General features: G+C 43.8%; 1 protein-coding gene across 2 annotated transcripts in view; it reads left to right on the forward strand.

Annotated features, from left to right (window-relative positions):
- Window positions 1-3,348: 3,348 nt before the first annotated feature.
- lipca (lipase, hepatic a) overlaps window positions 3,349-15,829 on the forward strand; it is a 336,816-nt gene continuing 324,335 nt past the window's right edge. Inside the window, exons 1-2 of one of the 2 annotated variants that reach the window (XM_059952565.1) lie at window positions 3,349-3,445; window positions 6,623-6,743. In XM_059952565.1, coding sequence (XP_059808548.1) covers window positions 6,662-6,743 — 82 coding nt within the window. In that variant the 5' untranslated portion in view covers window positions 3,349-3,445; window positions 6,623-6,661. Of the gene's footprint in view, window positions 3,446-5,401; window positions 5,454-6,622; window positions 6,744-15,829 lie in introns of those variants that run through there. The other variant, XM_059952564.1, reaches the window with a different exon arrangement.

Below are 15,829 nucleotides of genomic sequence, written 5' to 3' on the forward strand. Positions count from 1 at the left end.
TTTTCATGAAGTTGAAAGAGATGAGGGAGATCTCAAATAGATTTTTTTGCATTTATATTTATTTGGGAGATGGACACAGACTTCATAGAACTGAGACAAAACAGTAGTGAGGTTATGGACCATATCCAGATTAAAGGAGAAGAGGTGCTTTTTGTCTTGACGTATATTAGGGTGGATAAGTCCCCAGGACTTGACAAGTTGACCTTCAGACTTTGTCAGAGGCAAGTGCAGAAATTGCAGGGGCCCTGGCTGAGGTATTTAAAACATTCTTTGCCACAGGTGAGGTGCCAGAGGATTGGAGGATAGCTAATGTTGTTCCAGAAAGACTATAAGAATAAGCCAGGAAATTACAGTTTGGTGAGCCCGGCATCTGTAATGGGAAAGTTATTGGAAGGTATTCAAGAATTTGGACAGGCTTTGATTAGGAATGGTCAACATGGTTTTGTGCATGGTAAGTAACGTCTAGCTAATCTTCATAGAGTTTTTCGAGAAGATTACCAGGAAAGTTAATGAGGGCAAGGCAGTGGACCTTGTCTACACGGATGTTAGCAAAGTCTTTGATGAAGTCCCAAATGGGAAGCTGGTCCAGAAGGCTCAGTCACTCGACATTCAGGAATAAGCTGAGGATTGGATTCAACATGGGCTTTGAGGGAGATGCCAGAAAATGGTGGCAGGTGGTTGCCTCTCAGGCTGGAGGTCTGTGACCAGTGGCGTTCTACAGGGATCATTGCTGGGTCTATTGTCGCTTGTTATCAACATCATTGATCTGGATGATAATGTGGCAAACTGGAACAGCACATTTCTTGATGACACCAAGACCGGGGATGTAATGGACAGCGAAAACGACTACCAAAACTTGCAGCAGGATCAAGACAGGTTGGAAAAATGGGCTGACGATGGCAGTTGGAATTTAATGCAGACAGGTGTGACATGTTGCACTTCGGAAGGACAAGCCAGGGTAGTTCTTACACGGTGAACAACAGGGCCCTGAGGAGTGCAGTAAAACAAAGGGATCTGTAAATAGAGATCCATCATTCATTTGAAAGTAACATCACAGACAGACAAGGTTGTAAAGAGAGCTTTTCACACATTGGCCTGTACACTGTATTAGTTACTATAAGACCATGACATAGGAGCAGAATTAGGCCATTCAGCCCATCGTGTCTGCTCTGCTATTCAATTATGGCTAATATATTTTCTCTCTCAATCTCATTCTCCTGTCTCAATCCTGTAACCCTTGACACCCTGACAAATGAAGAATCTCTCAACTTATGTTTTAAATATACTCAATGACTTGGCCTCCACAGCAGGCTGATACATGGCAATGAATTCCACAGATTCACCACACTCTGGCTAAAGAAATTCCTCCTTATCTCTATTCCAAAGGGATGTCCTTCTATTCTAAGGCTGTGCCCACTGGGCTCCTCCACTACAGGAAGCATCCTCTCCACAACCACATCATATAGGTCTTTCAATATTTAATAGGTTTCAATGAGATACCCCCTCATTCTTCTAAACTCCAGTGAGTACAGGGTCAGAGCCATCAAACACTCCTCGTACATTAACCCTTTCTTTCTCAGAATCATTCTCGTGACCCTTCTCTGTGCCCTCTCCAATCCCTGCACATCTTATCTTAGATAAGGGCCCCAAACTGTTCTCAAAACTCCAAGTGCAGTCAAGGACGTAAAGCCACAGCGTTACATCCTTGCTCTTACATTCTGGTCCTCTCAAAATGAACGCTATCATTGCATTTGCTTTGCTCACCACCGACTCAACCTGTAAGTTAACCTTTAGGGAATCCTGCACAAATCCCTTTGCACCTCTGCCTTTTGAAATTTCTCCGTTTAGAAATCAGCCTGACCTGTATTTCTTTTACCAAAGTGCGTGACCACACACTTCCCTTCACTATATTCCACCTGCCCGTTCTCCCAATCTGTCTAAGTCCTGCTGTAGATTCTCTGCTTCCTCAACACTACCTGCCCAGCTACCCGTCTTGGTGTCATCCGCAAACTTGGCCACAAAGTCATAAATGCCATCATCCAAATCACTAACTTATTTTATGAAAAGAGGTAGTCCCTGTGGAACACCACTTGCCAACTGCAGCCAACCAGAAAAGCCCCCACTATTCCCATTCTTTGCCTTCTGCCAGTCAGCCAATCTTCCATACATGCTGTAATACCATGGCTATTCTTCCCTGTAATACCATAGCTGCTAACTTTCCTGTCATACTTTGTTAAGCTGCCTCAGGTGGGTCACCTTGTCAAAGGCCTGAAAATCCAAGTTAACAACATCTGCTGACTATCTTTTGCCTATTTTGACTGTTATTTCCTCAAAGAATTCCAACGACTTGTCAGGCACCTTGGAGGAACATCCTTCTATTCTGAGGCTGCATCCTCTGGTCCTAGACTCACCCAATGTAGGAAACATCCTCCCCATGTCCACTCCATCTAGGCCTTTCGAGATGCAATAGGTTCAATGAGATTTCTCTCCCCCCTCATAATTCTAAATCCAGCAAGTACAGTCCAGAGTCATCAAACATTAACCCTTTCATTCCTCAGATCATTTTCATGAACCTGCTCTGATCCCTCTACAAAGTCAGTACATTCTTTCTTTGGTAAGGGACTGAAAATGGTTCACAATATTCCGGGTGCAGTCTGACCGATGCCCCATAAAGCCTTAGCATTACACACTTTCTTTTGTATTCTAGATTAGGTTAAGATTTTATTCCCTAGAGCGTAAGAAGATGAGTGGAGATTTGAAAGAGGTATACAAAGTATGAAGGATACAGAGAGAGTAAATGCAAACAGGTCTTTTCTACTGAATGAAGAGTGAGATAGTTAATGGGAACCTGTGAGTGAACTTCCCTCCCCTGCCAGCAGAGTGCTGTATGCGGATTTGATTGGAACATTTAAAAGAAGTTTGGATAAGTACGTGGATGGAAGGGATGTGGAGGCAATGTTTCAGATGCAGGTTGACGGAACTAGGCAGAATCACAGTTCCACATGGACTAGATGAGCCGAAGGGCCTGTTTCTGTGCTGTAGTGCTCTATGACCGTGTGACTTTGCAGTATCCTGTGGTCATGGGCAGAGCAGTCGCCATTGCCATACCAAGCCATACTTGAAGCTCTGTACTATTTACAGGATAGGATGTTCTCTATGGTGCAGTGATCAAAATTATAAGGGAGGTAAATTTATAAAATGAGTGGCAGAATATGTTGTTCCAAAGCAGGCAGTATTTCTGTATGTGTGTGTGTGCGTGGCCTATTCCTGAACGAACCAAAGCTTTGTGTCTATAAATAAGGACATCCTGAGATACATTAGGCTCATGTAATTCTTACGTAGATCCTGTGGTAACTTAATGTGTGTTCTTGCCGCTACAGAGAAACCTCTAAAGCCACAAGGAAGTGATTGTCATTCCTGAGGGAGTAATTGCTTTAACAGCAAGGTAAGAAAGCAACAGGATGAACTGTGTGTGTGTGTGTGTGTGTGTGTGTGTGTGTGTGTGTGTGTGTGTGTGTGTGTGTGTGTGTGTGTGTGTGTGTGTGTATGTGTGTGTGTATGTTTTTGTGTTTATTTGTAAAATTGTGCTTTGCTTGTGTGTGGATGCGTGTGTATTTGTGTCACGGTGTGTTTCTATGTGTTGTGTGCTTGTGTCAGAGAGAGAATTGCCTTAATACACATGCTTTTCTATTACTCTGCAAATAATTAGAAACTATTTCAGAACAAGCTGTAGAAGTGTGATTTTAAAATCCACAGTTAGCTAGTACAGGGTAAACTTCAATTTTATATCTTTCAGGAAACAATGGTAACTCTATTCAACCAACCTGCTGTCTAACACCACAAGACAAAACATCAATACTGACAAGAAAAAACTAAAGAACATTGAATCGGAAACAAAATCCAGAAATACAGGAGACACCGACTGCTGAAAATGTCAGCAACTTGCTGTCTGGGTACAGAACCATGCTTTACAACCAGCGGGTTACACAGCTTTTATTTCCACAGAAGCTAACTGTCCAGCTGAGGGCTGAGCTATAGCTTCTGCCTGCTGTATTAATGACAGGATGGATTTTAGCAGGATGTTTCAGCATTCTTTATGATTTCTTTTTACAGCCTCTCCATTTAATAATATTTTTAAAGTCTAGTAAGCAGAAAATGTTTGGCTCTAATCACAGCATTAATGCATCTAGATTCTAGGACATTAGTTAAAACTTCATATTTTAAAATAGCTTAGAGTTCTGACAGAATTTTATCATGAAAAATTAATCAACTACACATTGATTCTGCTTCTTACTGAGGAAATCAGTAAAACAAGTTCCTTTGACAGGAACTTGAAAACTGTTAAGTATCTTTAGAGAGCGGTGTCTCAGAAGGCAGTGTCCATTATTAAGGACCCCCAGCACCCAGGACATGCCCTTTTCTCACTGTTACCATCAGGTAGGAGATACAGAAGCCTGAAGGAACACACTCAGCGATTCAGGAACAGCTTCTTCCCCTCTGCCATCCGATTCCTAAATGGACATTGAATCTTTGGACACTACCTCACTTTTTTTAATATGCAGTGTTTCTGTTTTCTCACATTTTAAAAATCTATTCAACATACGTAATTGATTTACTTGTTTATTTTTTATTTTATTTATGTATTTATTTTTTTCTCTGGTAGATTATGTATTACATTGAACTGCTGCTGTTAAGTTCACAAATTTCACATCACATGCCGGTGATAATAAACCTGATTCTGATTCTGATTCTGAACTGTGAGGAATGTTCAGGAGCATAGAATTAGGGGGGACATTAGTGAAGAAGGACGGAACAGAAACAGCTGGATAAACTTTCCACCACCAGTACTCCCTCCCCCAAAAAAATTTTCAACCAGCCAGCATTTTTGGAGTTCTCCAATTGTAGCCGTTCAGTCCAAGCTGATAGAAACAGCATCTGCAGTATCAGGGATCAGAATCGGACAGGGCCATCACAGAAAATTTTGGCAAATAACCTTGGATCGAACAAAGAGGAGAAAACTCATTCTGACAGGACATGAAGGTCAGATACATAAATCACTAAAATGTTTTGGAGAAGAAGCAAATGAAATACAGGAACAAAGAGGGAAATGCAGGGAGAACTCATCCGGTCAAGCAGTGGAAAGAGAAATCAGTCAACATTCTAGGTCGAAAACCCTTCATCAGAACTCAGAGGGAGAGAGAGCAAAAGAGTTAGGCAGGTAGCAGAGAGATTGGGGTAGATAAGGACTGCAAGCCGAACAAAGGGACTGTCAGCAATAGGATGAAATGATGGAGAGCTGCTGAACGAAGATCGTAACTGATCAAAGTATCCATCTGTCCATTTGATGTTCGGTCAGCTTGGATAAGTTAGGCCAAAGAGCCTTTCTCTGAGCTGCTTAATTCTATGATTGCACTAACCAACGTAGAACTGAGATGATTGAATCAAATTTCAAGGTATGTATATGGGTGAGACAGCTGTTTCTTCCAGTGGGGGTGAAAAAAGTCATGGAAGAGTGCAGGGAGTGAACTTAGAAACATTTCTCCATGCAGTGTAGTAGAAATTTGAAACTCTATTCCAAGTACCATCACTGATAGAATGTCAATTGCCTAATTTAAGTCTGAGGCTGAAAGGTTTTGGTTTGTGGCGATTACAATGAGGGAAAGGCACGTGGAGCTAGGTCACAAATCAGCCATTATCCCAATGAATACTGAGGCAGATCAAAGTGTAGATGACCTTGTGCGCCGGTGGGGCAGCTAACCAACCACGGATTGAGAGCACAGGAAACTGTCCAAGGCAATGGAGTGCCCTCGTGAGGTGAACGGAGACAAGCCTGCTCCTTCCAGAGAGTTCTAAATTGCTTGGAGTGGGTCTGTGAGCCTTGAGAAGGGAAAAGAGGAGGGGAAGCTGCGGATGTCAACACTGATGTTGAATTTAGGGAGAGTGGGGTGAATGGGGTGGGTGGTGATGATGGATATCTGTAATATCGGAGGGGCCGGCTGGTGCTGTGCAGTTAGGTTGGGGGTGGGGGGGAGGAGCGGCCGTAGAGGGAAGTGGGATTTTTTTTTACAGTACGGTGGTTGCGATGGGAGGGTTTAGAGAGAAGACTTTTCTTCCTATCGAGACCTGAGTCTCAGGTACCCAGTGATTTTTACAAGGCACAGGAGACAGCTTGAAGCTGGAAGTTACCCAATTCTATTAAAAAGACACAGAACCCACCACTGTACCGTTCAAAACAAATCCTTTACGTTTTTGAGCAGTTCATCCTGCTGTGAGATTTGAAGCCCTTTCAGATCAACTCTTTCTTTTGCAACAGCAAACAAGATTTTCATTGGCTTACTTTGCTAAGAGCTGGGTCAAGCTTTGCTCTTCTAATAGATAACTACTGCAAACCTTTCACAACATGTCCCCGGTCCCAGAGCCAATCAGAGGTGCTGAGCAGTTTGTCAACGACCTTTAGGAACAAATATAAAACTCTTGAATTGTATCACTGGCATCTTTTAAGCCCGGGGCACAGACAGACATTAGTCCAAAGTTTTAACATAAAAGCCCCTTCGATGTAGTGGTCTTTGGCGATTAAATGGTAAATGAAAGGTGTTGAGTCTGTGACTATCTTTCTTTGCAGCCAGTGAGAGGGAATAAAGAGATAAGGTTAGGGCTGAAGATGAACAACTCGGTGAAAGTATTGCTCCTCCTCTTGATATGCGCCACCATTGATGTCCAGGAGGCCAGGATCCAGGGAAAAGGTAAGACAGCAAACCGAGCTACCCGCTCAGTCATCGAAACAGCTGCAAAGACTTTGCACATCTCAATTACAAGAATGACATTTCCAAGCATGTTTCTTGGTCATGGAAGCTCTGTAGAATGCATCCAGATATTTGCCTTGGTAATTTCTGGATATATTTGCTGATTGTATCATTTAGCAATTTACAGAATGGATTCTGTGGAAAGTAGGCTGTGATTGAGCGATTGCTGAAACATTCTTTGCATTCTTTAACTGGAGGCCACAGTTTCTGATAACAGGTTGCTACCATAAGAGTTGCAGTATTGTTTTGAGACTTTGAACTCAACGGTTAAATTGTTCTGCCTTCATAAATGCACAGATTGCTTTATTTAGTGACACTAGTTGATATCCAGGTGATATATCGAGATTTTGTTAAATATCCTGCCCTTAGAAATACTTTATTTGCTCTGCTGTATTGTAATCTCTGATTTCTCCTGTTGCACCACAGTAGTATCGTGGTCAGCGTGACCCTATTGCAGCTCGGGGCAATGCAGTTCAGAGTTCAATTCTGGCGTCATCCGTCAGGAGTCTACGCGCTCACCCCATGGAATGCGTGGGCTTTCTCTGGGTACACTGGTTTCCATCCACATTTCATGGGCGTACCAGTTAGTAAGCCAATTGCTGGTTGTGAATTGTCCCAGGGTTGCTGGGCAGTGCACTCAAGGGTCCAGAAGGACTTGTTCTGCACTCTATCTCAATAAGTGAAAATAAAAATCAACCTTTCTGTTGCTAAAAGTAAATAAGCCACACTTCTTATGCTGTGAACTGGAACTGTTCATTTCTCACCTACAGCAATGATACTAATATCATATTGCTCAGTAATTCACCGCCCGTGTTCAACCAACGTGGTAAGAGCTTGATCATTGAATAATTGGAGATGTTCATAGAGCCATCTATTGAACACCACAGAACAAGAAGCAGTTCCTTTTAAAATGACTGGGCAAGTCACTGTAACGCAGAGGATCTTATATAGCAGGAGGATTTTTGTATTTTTCCCTCGAAGTTAAGATTCTCAAAATTATCCAGTTTGTTCTTCAAATGTCATTGATAGCTTTTGTAAAAAGAAAGCATTTACTGAGGTTTGTTGTTGATATTGAATATTCAGACCTGACCCTAAACCAGCTCCGATTTCATCTAGAAGTAAAATTTCTATCCAACCGTTGCCAGATAGAGGGATTGTCCTCAGCAAGCAGTCGTGTAGGTATTTGATGAGCACTGCTCCAATTCCAGCCGATGGCCAGGAGTCAAACAACAGTTTTTCCACAAATAACCAGGCACGTGAAAAGGATATCCCCCTGCACAGACACACAGAGGTCCTGACGAAGGGTCTCGGCCCGAAACATTGACTGTTCGTTTCCACGGATGCTGTCCGACCTGCTGAGCTCCTCCAGCGTGTTGCATGTGAATAGGAGGCCATTCATCACTTAGTGCTCCATCAGCCAAAGTCCTGCTGCTGCGTCGAAGGTCTAAGGAGGCACATCCCTTAAGTACTGATGCTCCTCAAAGACAGCAAAGCATACTAGGTGCAGGAGGACCTCAGCCAGTCAGACAGCATCTGTGGAGTAAAATGGATAGCAACCAGATACCTTTCTATTTTCAGGTTGAAAGTGGTGACAAGCAGTAGCAGAAGGTGGAGGGAGTAAGTGAGGGATGGTGGGTGTATGTGTTAATGCCAAGTCTTTCCACAGTTCAGACTTCAAGCGATGCATGCTGGAAATGTTGTGATAATTTTTGCAAAAAAGGAAAAAATGTAATACTGATTCTAGGTATGCTGAAGTGGGAAATAAAATTACATACAGTACTCTGCTAAATGTTATTGGCCGAAGTCTACCAGAGGGTCTCCATGTCAGATGGCTCATGGAACTCCCCTGGCTGCCAGTTTTCCCATCACTCTTCATTGGGTGAACCAATAGCCCAATAGTGCATTTTGATACAAGAAGGAAGAAGAGAAGGAGCAAATTTATGGGACCTTCTGAAAGACGCTGTTGTGAATTCTTCATAAGGCGAAGGAGGTGGAAGGTATCACCGCTTTGTGTGATTCTCCAAAGCTCACGAGGAGCAAACCCAGGAAGTGAATACCCTGAAATTCTGTATGGTGCAGGTAAAATCATTTTCCATGGCAGGAGTATGAAAGACAAGAGGTCATAGGACTATATGAGGAGAGCGTATTGGATTGGGGGTATGTTTTTTACACAGAGAGGACTGATATCTGAAACCCTTTTCCAGAGAAGGTGGTGGAGTCATATGCATTCAGGATGTTTCAGAAAGATACTTAAATAGACAAGGTATAGCCAGATGCCAACCTGATGCAGGCAGGTGGGATTAATGTAGGTCAGCAGGAAGGTTGTGGGCCAAAGGGCCTGCTTCTGTGTTACATGACTACAACTCTGTGACAGGCTGACAAGGCGTCATCAGCTCCTTCGCCCTGCTCGGGAAGTCAGACGGATCAGGAATGATTTATTTCAAAACAGGTCACCTCACTACAGGAAGGATGTGGATACTATAGAGAGAGTGCAGAGGAGATTTACAAGGTTGTTGCCTGGATTAGGGAGCATGTCTTATGAGAATAGGTGGATCAAACTCAGCCTTTTCTCCTGGGAGTGACGGAGGATGAGTGGTGACCTGATAGAGGTGTATACGATGGAGCAATAACATTTAGCGGAGTACTGTACGTAATTTTATTTCCCATTTCAGCATTGATTGTGTGGATAATCAGAGGCCGTTTTCCCAGGGCTGAAATGGCTAACATGAGGGGGCATGGTATTAAGGAGTTTGGAAATAGGTACAAGGGAGATGTCAGGGGTAAGATTCTCACACAGAGTGTGGTGGGTGCTGCCAGCGATGGTGGTGGAAGTGGTTACAACAGAGTCGTTTAAGAAACTCTTAGATAGGTACACGGAGCTTAGAAAAATAGAGGGCAATGCCGTAGGGGAATTCTAGGCTGTTTCTAGAGTAGATTACATTGTCGGCACAATATCGTGGGTCGAAAGGCCTGTAATATGCTATGTTAATGCTGGGATAAGATTTGATATTCAAAGATTAGATATAAAATCAGGAATCATAAAATTCTGCAGATGCTGGAAATCTAAAGCAACGCACACAAAATGTTGGAGGAACTCAGCAGGCCAGGCAGCATCTATGGAAATGAATAAACAGTCGATGCTTCAGGCCAAAACTCTTTTCAGGACTGAAAGGGACGGGGAAAAAAGTCAGAACAAAAAGCTGGGGACAACAGGAATGTTCATTTTTCATTCATACTGAATGAAAGGGTCAGGAAGGTGACTGTGAGGAAAGAGGGGTTTCAGTGGACTAGACCAGTGCAGAGTCATTCCATACTCTTCCTTCTTCCTGGAGGTCTGTAAATTGTAGAGTTCCTCAGGGATCTGTGCTGGGACCGCCGCTGTTTGTGATATATATATAAATGACCTGATGAAAATGTAGATGGGTGGGGATTAGTAAGTTTGTGGATGATGCCAAGATTGGTGGAGTTGTGGATAGTGTAGAAGACTGGCAAAGAATACAGCTCAGTATAGACCAGTTGCCGATATGGGCAGAGAAATGGCAGATGGAGTTTAACCCAGATAAATGTGAGGTGTTGCACCTCAGTAGGGCAAATGCAAGGAGACAGTATATTGCTAAGAGCAATACCCTTAACGGCGTTGCTGAGCAAAAAAATCTCGGGATCCAAGTTCATGGCTCCATGAAAGTGGCTACACAGGTCGATAGGGTGGTTAAGAAGGCTTATGGAATGCTTATTTTTATTAGTCCAGGCATTGAGTTCAAAGGTCAAGAGGTTATATTGCAACTTTATAAAACTCTAGTTAGGCCATGACAGGAGTATTATAGGAGACGTTATTATAGTATTACAGGAGTTCTGGTCACCACACCATAGGAAGGATGTTGAGGCTTTGCAGAAGGGGTTTACCTGGATGTTGCCTCATTTAGAGGGCAAGTGCTATCACAAGAGGCTGTTTAGACTTTGGTTGTTTTCTCTGGAGCCCCAGAGGCTGATGGGATATCTGTTAGTGTCATAAGGGGACAGGAGACTGGACCCAAGTGCAGGACACAGGCACTGAAATACTAGGGGCAGGACGGGAACAACTAAATGATAGACAAGATGTAGTGACCATGGTGTGCATGAGGGACGTGACATTCAAGGTGATTCTGGGGTTCCAAAAGTCTTAGACTCCAGGCAAGGCAGGATCCCGGAGTTTACTGGGCAGGCCACATAACTCCTAGGCAGGGCCCAGACCTCCCAGGCAGGAACACAGGGCCTGAGCAGGTCACAGGGCACCTGGGTAGGTTGCAGGGCACAACCCATCAGCAGCGAGGGATGGAAAGGGGCAGACACCTCTGGGCAGGCCACATAACTCCTAGGCAGGGCCCAGACCTCCCAGGCAGGAACACAGGGCCTGAGCAGGTCACAGGGCACCTGGGTAGGTTGCAGGGCACAACCCATCAGCAGCAAAGGATGGAAAGGGGCAGAGTCCCCCACCAGGCAACGGCAGTCTGGCCAGGCTTGCCCAAAAGAGGCAAGGGATAGGAAGGGAACTAGATCCAGGGTGACTGCCAGACTTACTCAAAGAACCCATCTTTAACAAGGGGACCAATAAGCAGGACAACTCCACTCAATCCCAGAGCCCCCTATAAACACCGCCAGCCGATGGTCATTAGGTGTGCCCCCTTGAGCCTCAACAAGCCATGATGATCCACAGGTGTGACTAATTGGGCTTAAGGGCAAAAGGAGGGATGGCTGCAAGACCCGGAGTCTGGAGTCTGCGGACCGGATCAAGACCCGGAATGCAGGCTCCGGACCAGACCATAACAGTTAGAGGTTTACAGGATTATGAGAGGCGTAGATAAAGTGGACAGAGAGTGTCTGTTTCACAGGTGGAAATGTCTAATATCAGAGGGCGTGTGTTGAAATTCAGAGGGGCTAGATTCAAAAGGGATGTGTGTGGTAAGTTTTGTGGCTGCCTGGAATGTGCTCCTGGTATGGTGGCAGAGGCAAATACATCAGAGGCTTTTCAGAGACATTTGGAGAGGCAAATGGATGTGAGGAGGATGGAGGATATCGTCATGGTGTAGGTAGGAAGGAGCGGTCAGTGCTTGGGCATTTTATGATTTGCTTTCCAGATGGTTTGGCACAACACTGTGGGCCAAATGGCCTAATTTTGTGCTGCACTGTTCAATGTTCCTGCTAAAGTGAGTGAACAAAACCTGGAGACTGGACAACAGAAACTTGAGATGTCCCGAGGCCACCCAAGAAAAGCACACCTGGCTTCTGTTAATAAACTTAACACAGCAAACTTCCCAGTTGGAATAATGTTCCAGAGGAAATCATTTCCCTGAAACGTACCGTCTGAAAGCATTCAACAGAGCCTCAGCAGAGATTGCCGTGCTTGTGGCCACACCCACCATTACTGGTATTAGACCAGACCTATGACAAATCAGGTTTCATTTGGTTTCAGATACGGACAGAACAAAGTTAGAGTCCATTGTTCTGAGACAGGATCTGTGATTGTTCATAAAAATACAGCTCAGAGTTATATAAAAAAAGAATCTCCAGCACTATTTTTATTCATTGGATGAAACCTTTGGATCAACACTAAAGAACCCACGTTGTTCGTTACTCTCTGATTCCCATTGTCACTGAGAATTAGGGTCTACAATCACTGCAGAGATGGATCACACTTCATTGTTATTAACTCTGCTGGTATTGGCATGGTCACAGTGATACTCAAAAGGCTAATTCTAAGTTGGCTCTTGAATTGAGCATTCATCAGCTTTCAGTGCTGCATGCGTCTAGATTTAGAACATAGCTCAAAATTTCATTACCAAAAGAGTGAAAGTTCACGCAGCCAAAAATATGCTCCACTGCGTTGTAATGCGAACAGTGCAAGAACTGAGATTGTGTACAGTTTTGGTCATTCCAATGTAGGAAAGACTTCATCAAGCTGGAGATGGTGCAGAAGAAATTTACAAGATACTGTCTGAACTAAAGGGCTTGAGTAATAGGGAGAGGTTGGCCATGATGGATCTTTATTCCTTGAATTGGGGTGACCTCAATGAAGTTTTAAAAATCTTTTAATAATCAGGGTGGGAAAGTGTAAAACTAGAGGGCACAGATACAAGATTACAGGGAAAAGATTTCAAAAAGACTCGCAGGTAACTTCTTTATACAGAGGATAGTGAGTACTTGGTAGGAGCTACCAGAAGAAGTGGTTAAGACAGGCAGAGAGGAGGATGTGGTTGGCATAGTGCATTTGGGCCAAAGGCTGTATTACTCTACAACCCTATGTCTATCAATGAATCACAACACATTCTGTGGAAAAACATGGTATTATCAATACCCTTCACACTTTTCAATAATATGTCCCAGAGAGTGGAGCCCATAAAGGGAGACGGCATGACTGAGAGATTGCCGCAGTGCTATTGAGGAGGCCTTGACTGCTGAATCAGATGGACGTTGGTTACTGGAGAGAATTCTTAGGGATAGGATTTGTGATTATTTGGATAACCGTGGATTAACTGGTGAAAGCCTGCATGGTTTTGTGCAGGGCAAGTCTTGGTTTTTGACAAGGTGCCGAGAGTGATTAATGAAGGTCGAGCTGTGGATGTTGTCTACGTGAATGTTAGTAAGGTCTTTGACAAGATCCCTCACAGGAGACTCATGCAGAAGACTAAGATTCATGGGATCAATGACAAATTGGCCATATGGATTCAGAAATGGCCAACCCAATAGAAGATCGGGGTGGTGGCCGAAGGGACTTACTCTAGCTGGAGCTTTGTGATTAGTGATGTTCTGCGGAGATCTGTTCTTGTGATGTATATAAATGAACTGGATGAAAGTGTAGATGGATGGGTCAGTAAATCTGCAGATGATACAAAGATTGGCAGTGTTGTGGATAGAGTAGAAGACTGGCAAAGAATACAGTCGGATATAGATCAGTTGTAGATATGGGCAGAGAAATGGCAGATGGAGTTTAACCCAGCCAAATGTGAAGTGTTGCATTTTGGTAGGTCAGCTGTAAAGAGTCAGTACAGTGTTAAGGGCACGACGCTTAACAGTGCTGCTGAGCAAAGGGATCTTGGGCTCCAGGAATATTAGCTCCCTGAAAGTGGCTATGCAGGTGGATAGGATGGGTTAAGAAAGCACATGGAATGCTTGCCTTGATTAGTTGAGGCATTGAGTTGAAAATTCAGGAAATTACTTTACAGTCTTACAAAACTCTAGTTAGACCACATCTGGAATATTGCATATATTCCTGATCATCCCATTACTGGAAGGATGTTGAGCCTCTGGAGAAGGTGCAGAAGAGGTTCAACGGGATCTGCTGCCTGGATGGGAGAGCATGTGCTGTAACGAGAGGTCTGAAACTGTAGGTTGTCTTCTTGCAGTGGTGGAAACTGAGAGGAGATTGATAGAAGTTTATAAGACTATGAGAGGTGTAAACAGGCAGTATTTTCTCCCCAGGACTGAAATGTCTAAAACCTAGAGCATGTGATTAAGGTGAGAAGGGATAATTTTAAAGTGTTACGTACCCCGTAACTGGGTCACTTACCAGCAAAGGTAGAGAGGTCCGTTGAAGTCTGATGGTACTATTTTTAACAGTATTTATTGATAAAAATACACAAAAATAATATCAATGCAAACGTACAGATAATATATGTCATTAATACTAAATCTAAAAGCGCGGGTATAATAATAATAATCACTAAGAAATAGCTCTGTCGTCTAGGGGATAATGTATTGTCCGATGGAAATATAAAAGTCACTCAAGTTCATGCAGGCTGCAGCCTTTGGTTGGAGTCAAGAGAGAGAGTTTAAAACTTGCCCATTCCTTTTATGATGTCAATCCTTCGAGAGTCGTTGGGGCTGATTTCTCCTTTGTTTTAGCTAAAGCCGTTCTTCCGTGGTAAGGCCCACCAATTCCGAGGCAAATGGAAAAGGACGCACGTGGGCTTTCCACCAGCTGTCGCTATTACACTGTTACAGGATTTCTAGCGTTTCTTCTGGTGCGTCTAAAGGGGTTGTCCCCCAGACCCTCTTTTATCCTGACTCACAGGGTCTCAGATGTCAATCAGGTCGGGATGATGCAATCAATCCCTCAACCAACCCCCTCTGATCATTCCCTGAGGGCTTCCATGAAGTACAGTACTCAATACACAATTCCGTCTCCAAGAGACAATGGCCGTTATCCGTGGCTTTGTCTCGCTGGGGCCAGGACACATTCCAAAACCTTGAGGATTCTCTCTCATTTCCTGGGTCCCAGATCCGAATTATTAGCGATCTTGCGATTCTCAAAAAGGAGGGGGCTACTTTGGACCCTTCGGCCCCTCAGAGTTTGGCGCAGGCGTAACAAAATGAGATATTAGAGGCAAGTTTTCTTTTTATACAGTGAGTGGCTGGTGCCTGGAATGCCCTGCCTGAGGTGGTGGTAGAGGCAGATACATTAAGAGTTGTTTAGATAGGCACATGGAAATGGAAGGATATGGACATTATATAACCATATAACAATTACAGCACGGAAACAGGCCATCTCAGCCCTTCTATTCCATACTGAACACTTACTCTCACCTAGTCCCACTGGTCCGCACTCAGCCCATAACCCTCCATTCCTTTCCTGTCCATATACCTGATGCAACATCAATAACTCTCGGAGAAATGAGGCAAGAGATAGGCTTTTATTAGCTGGAAGAAAGCACTGTTAACAACAAGAGACCATCACACAACATCCTGGAGACTGAGGGAGGAGAAGTGCCTCCAATCGCCATTAAACAGGGGTCTGTGGAAGGAGCCACAGGAGCAGTCAGCAGGGGGGTGTTTCCAGACAGGTATATGTAGTTCTCCACAATACCTATCCAATTTTACTTTAAATGACAATACCGAACCTGCCTCTACCACTTCTACTGGAAGCTCGTTCCACACAGCTACCATTCTCTGAGTAAAGAAATTCCCCCTCGTGTTACCCTTAAACTTTTGCCCCCTAACTCTCAACTCATGTCCTCTTGTTCAAATCTCCCCTACTCTCAATGGAAAAAGAC

Source organism: Hypanus sabinus, chromosome 28, assembly GCF_030144855.1.
Source record: "Hypanus sabinus isolate sHypSab1 chromosome 28, sHypSab1.hap1, whole genome shotgun sequence".
Lineage (NCBI taxonomy): Eukaryota > Metazoa > Chordata > Chondrichthyes > Myliobatiformes > Dasyatidae > Hypanus > Hypanus sabinus.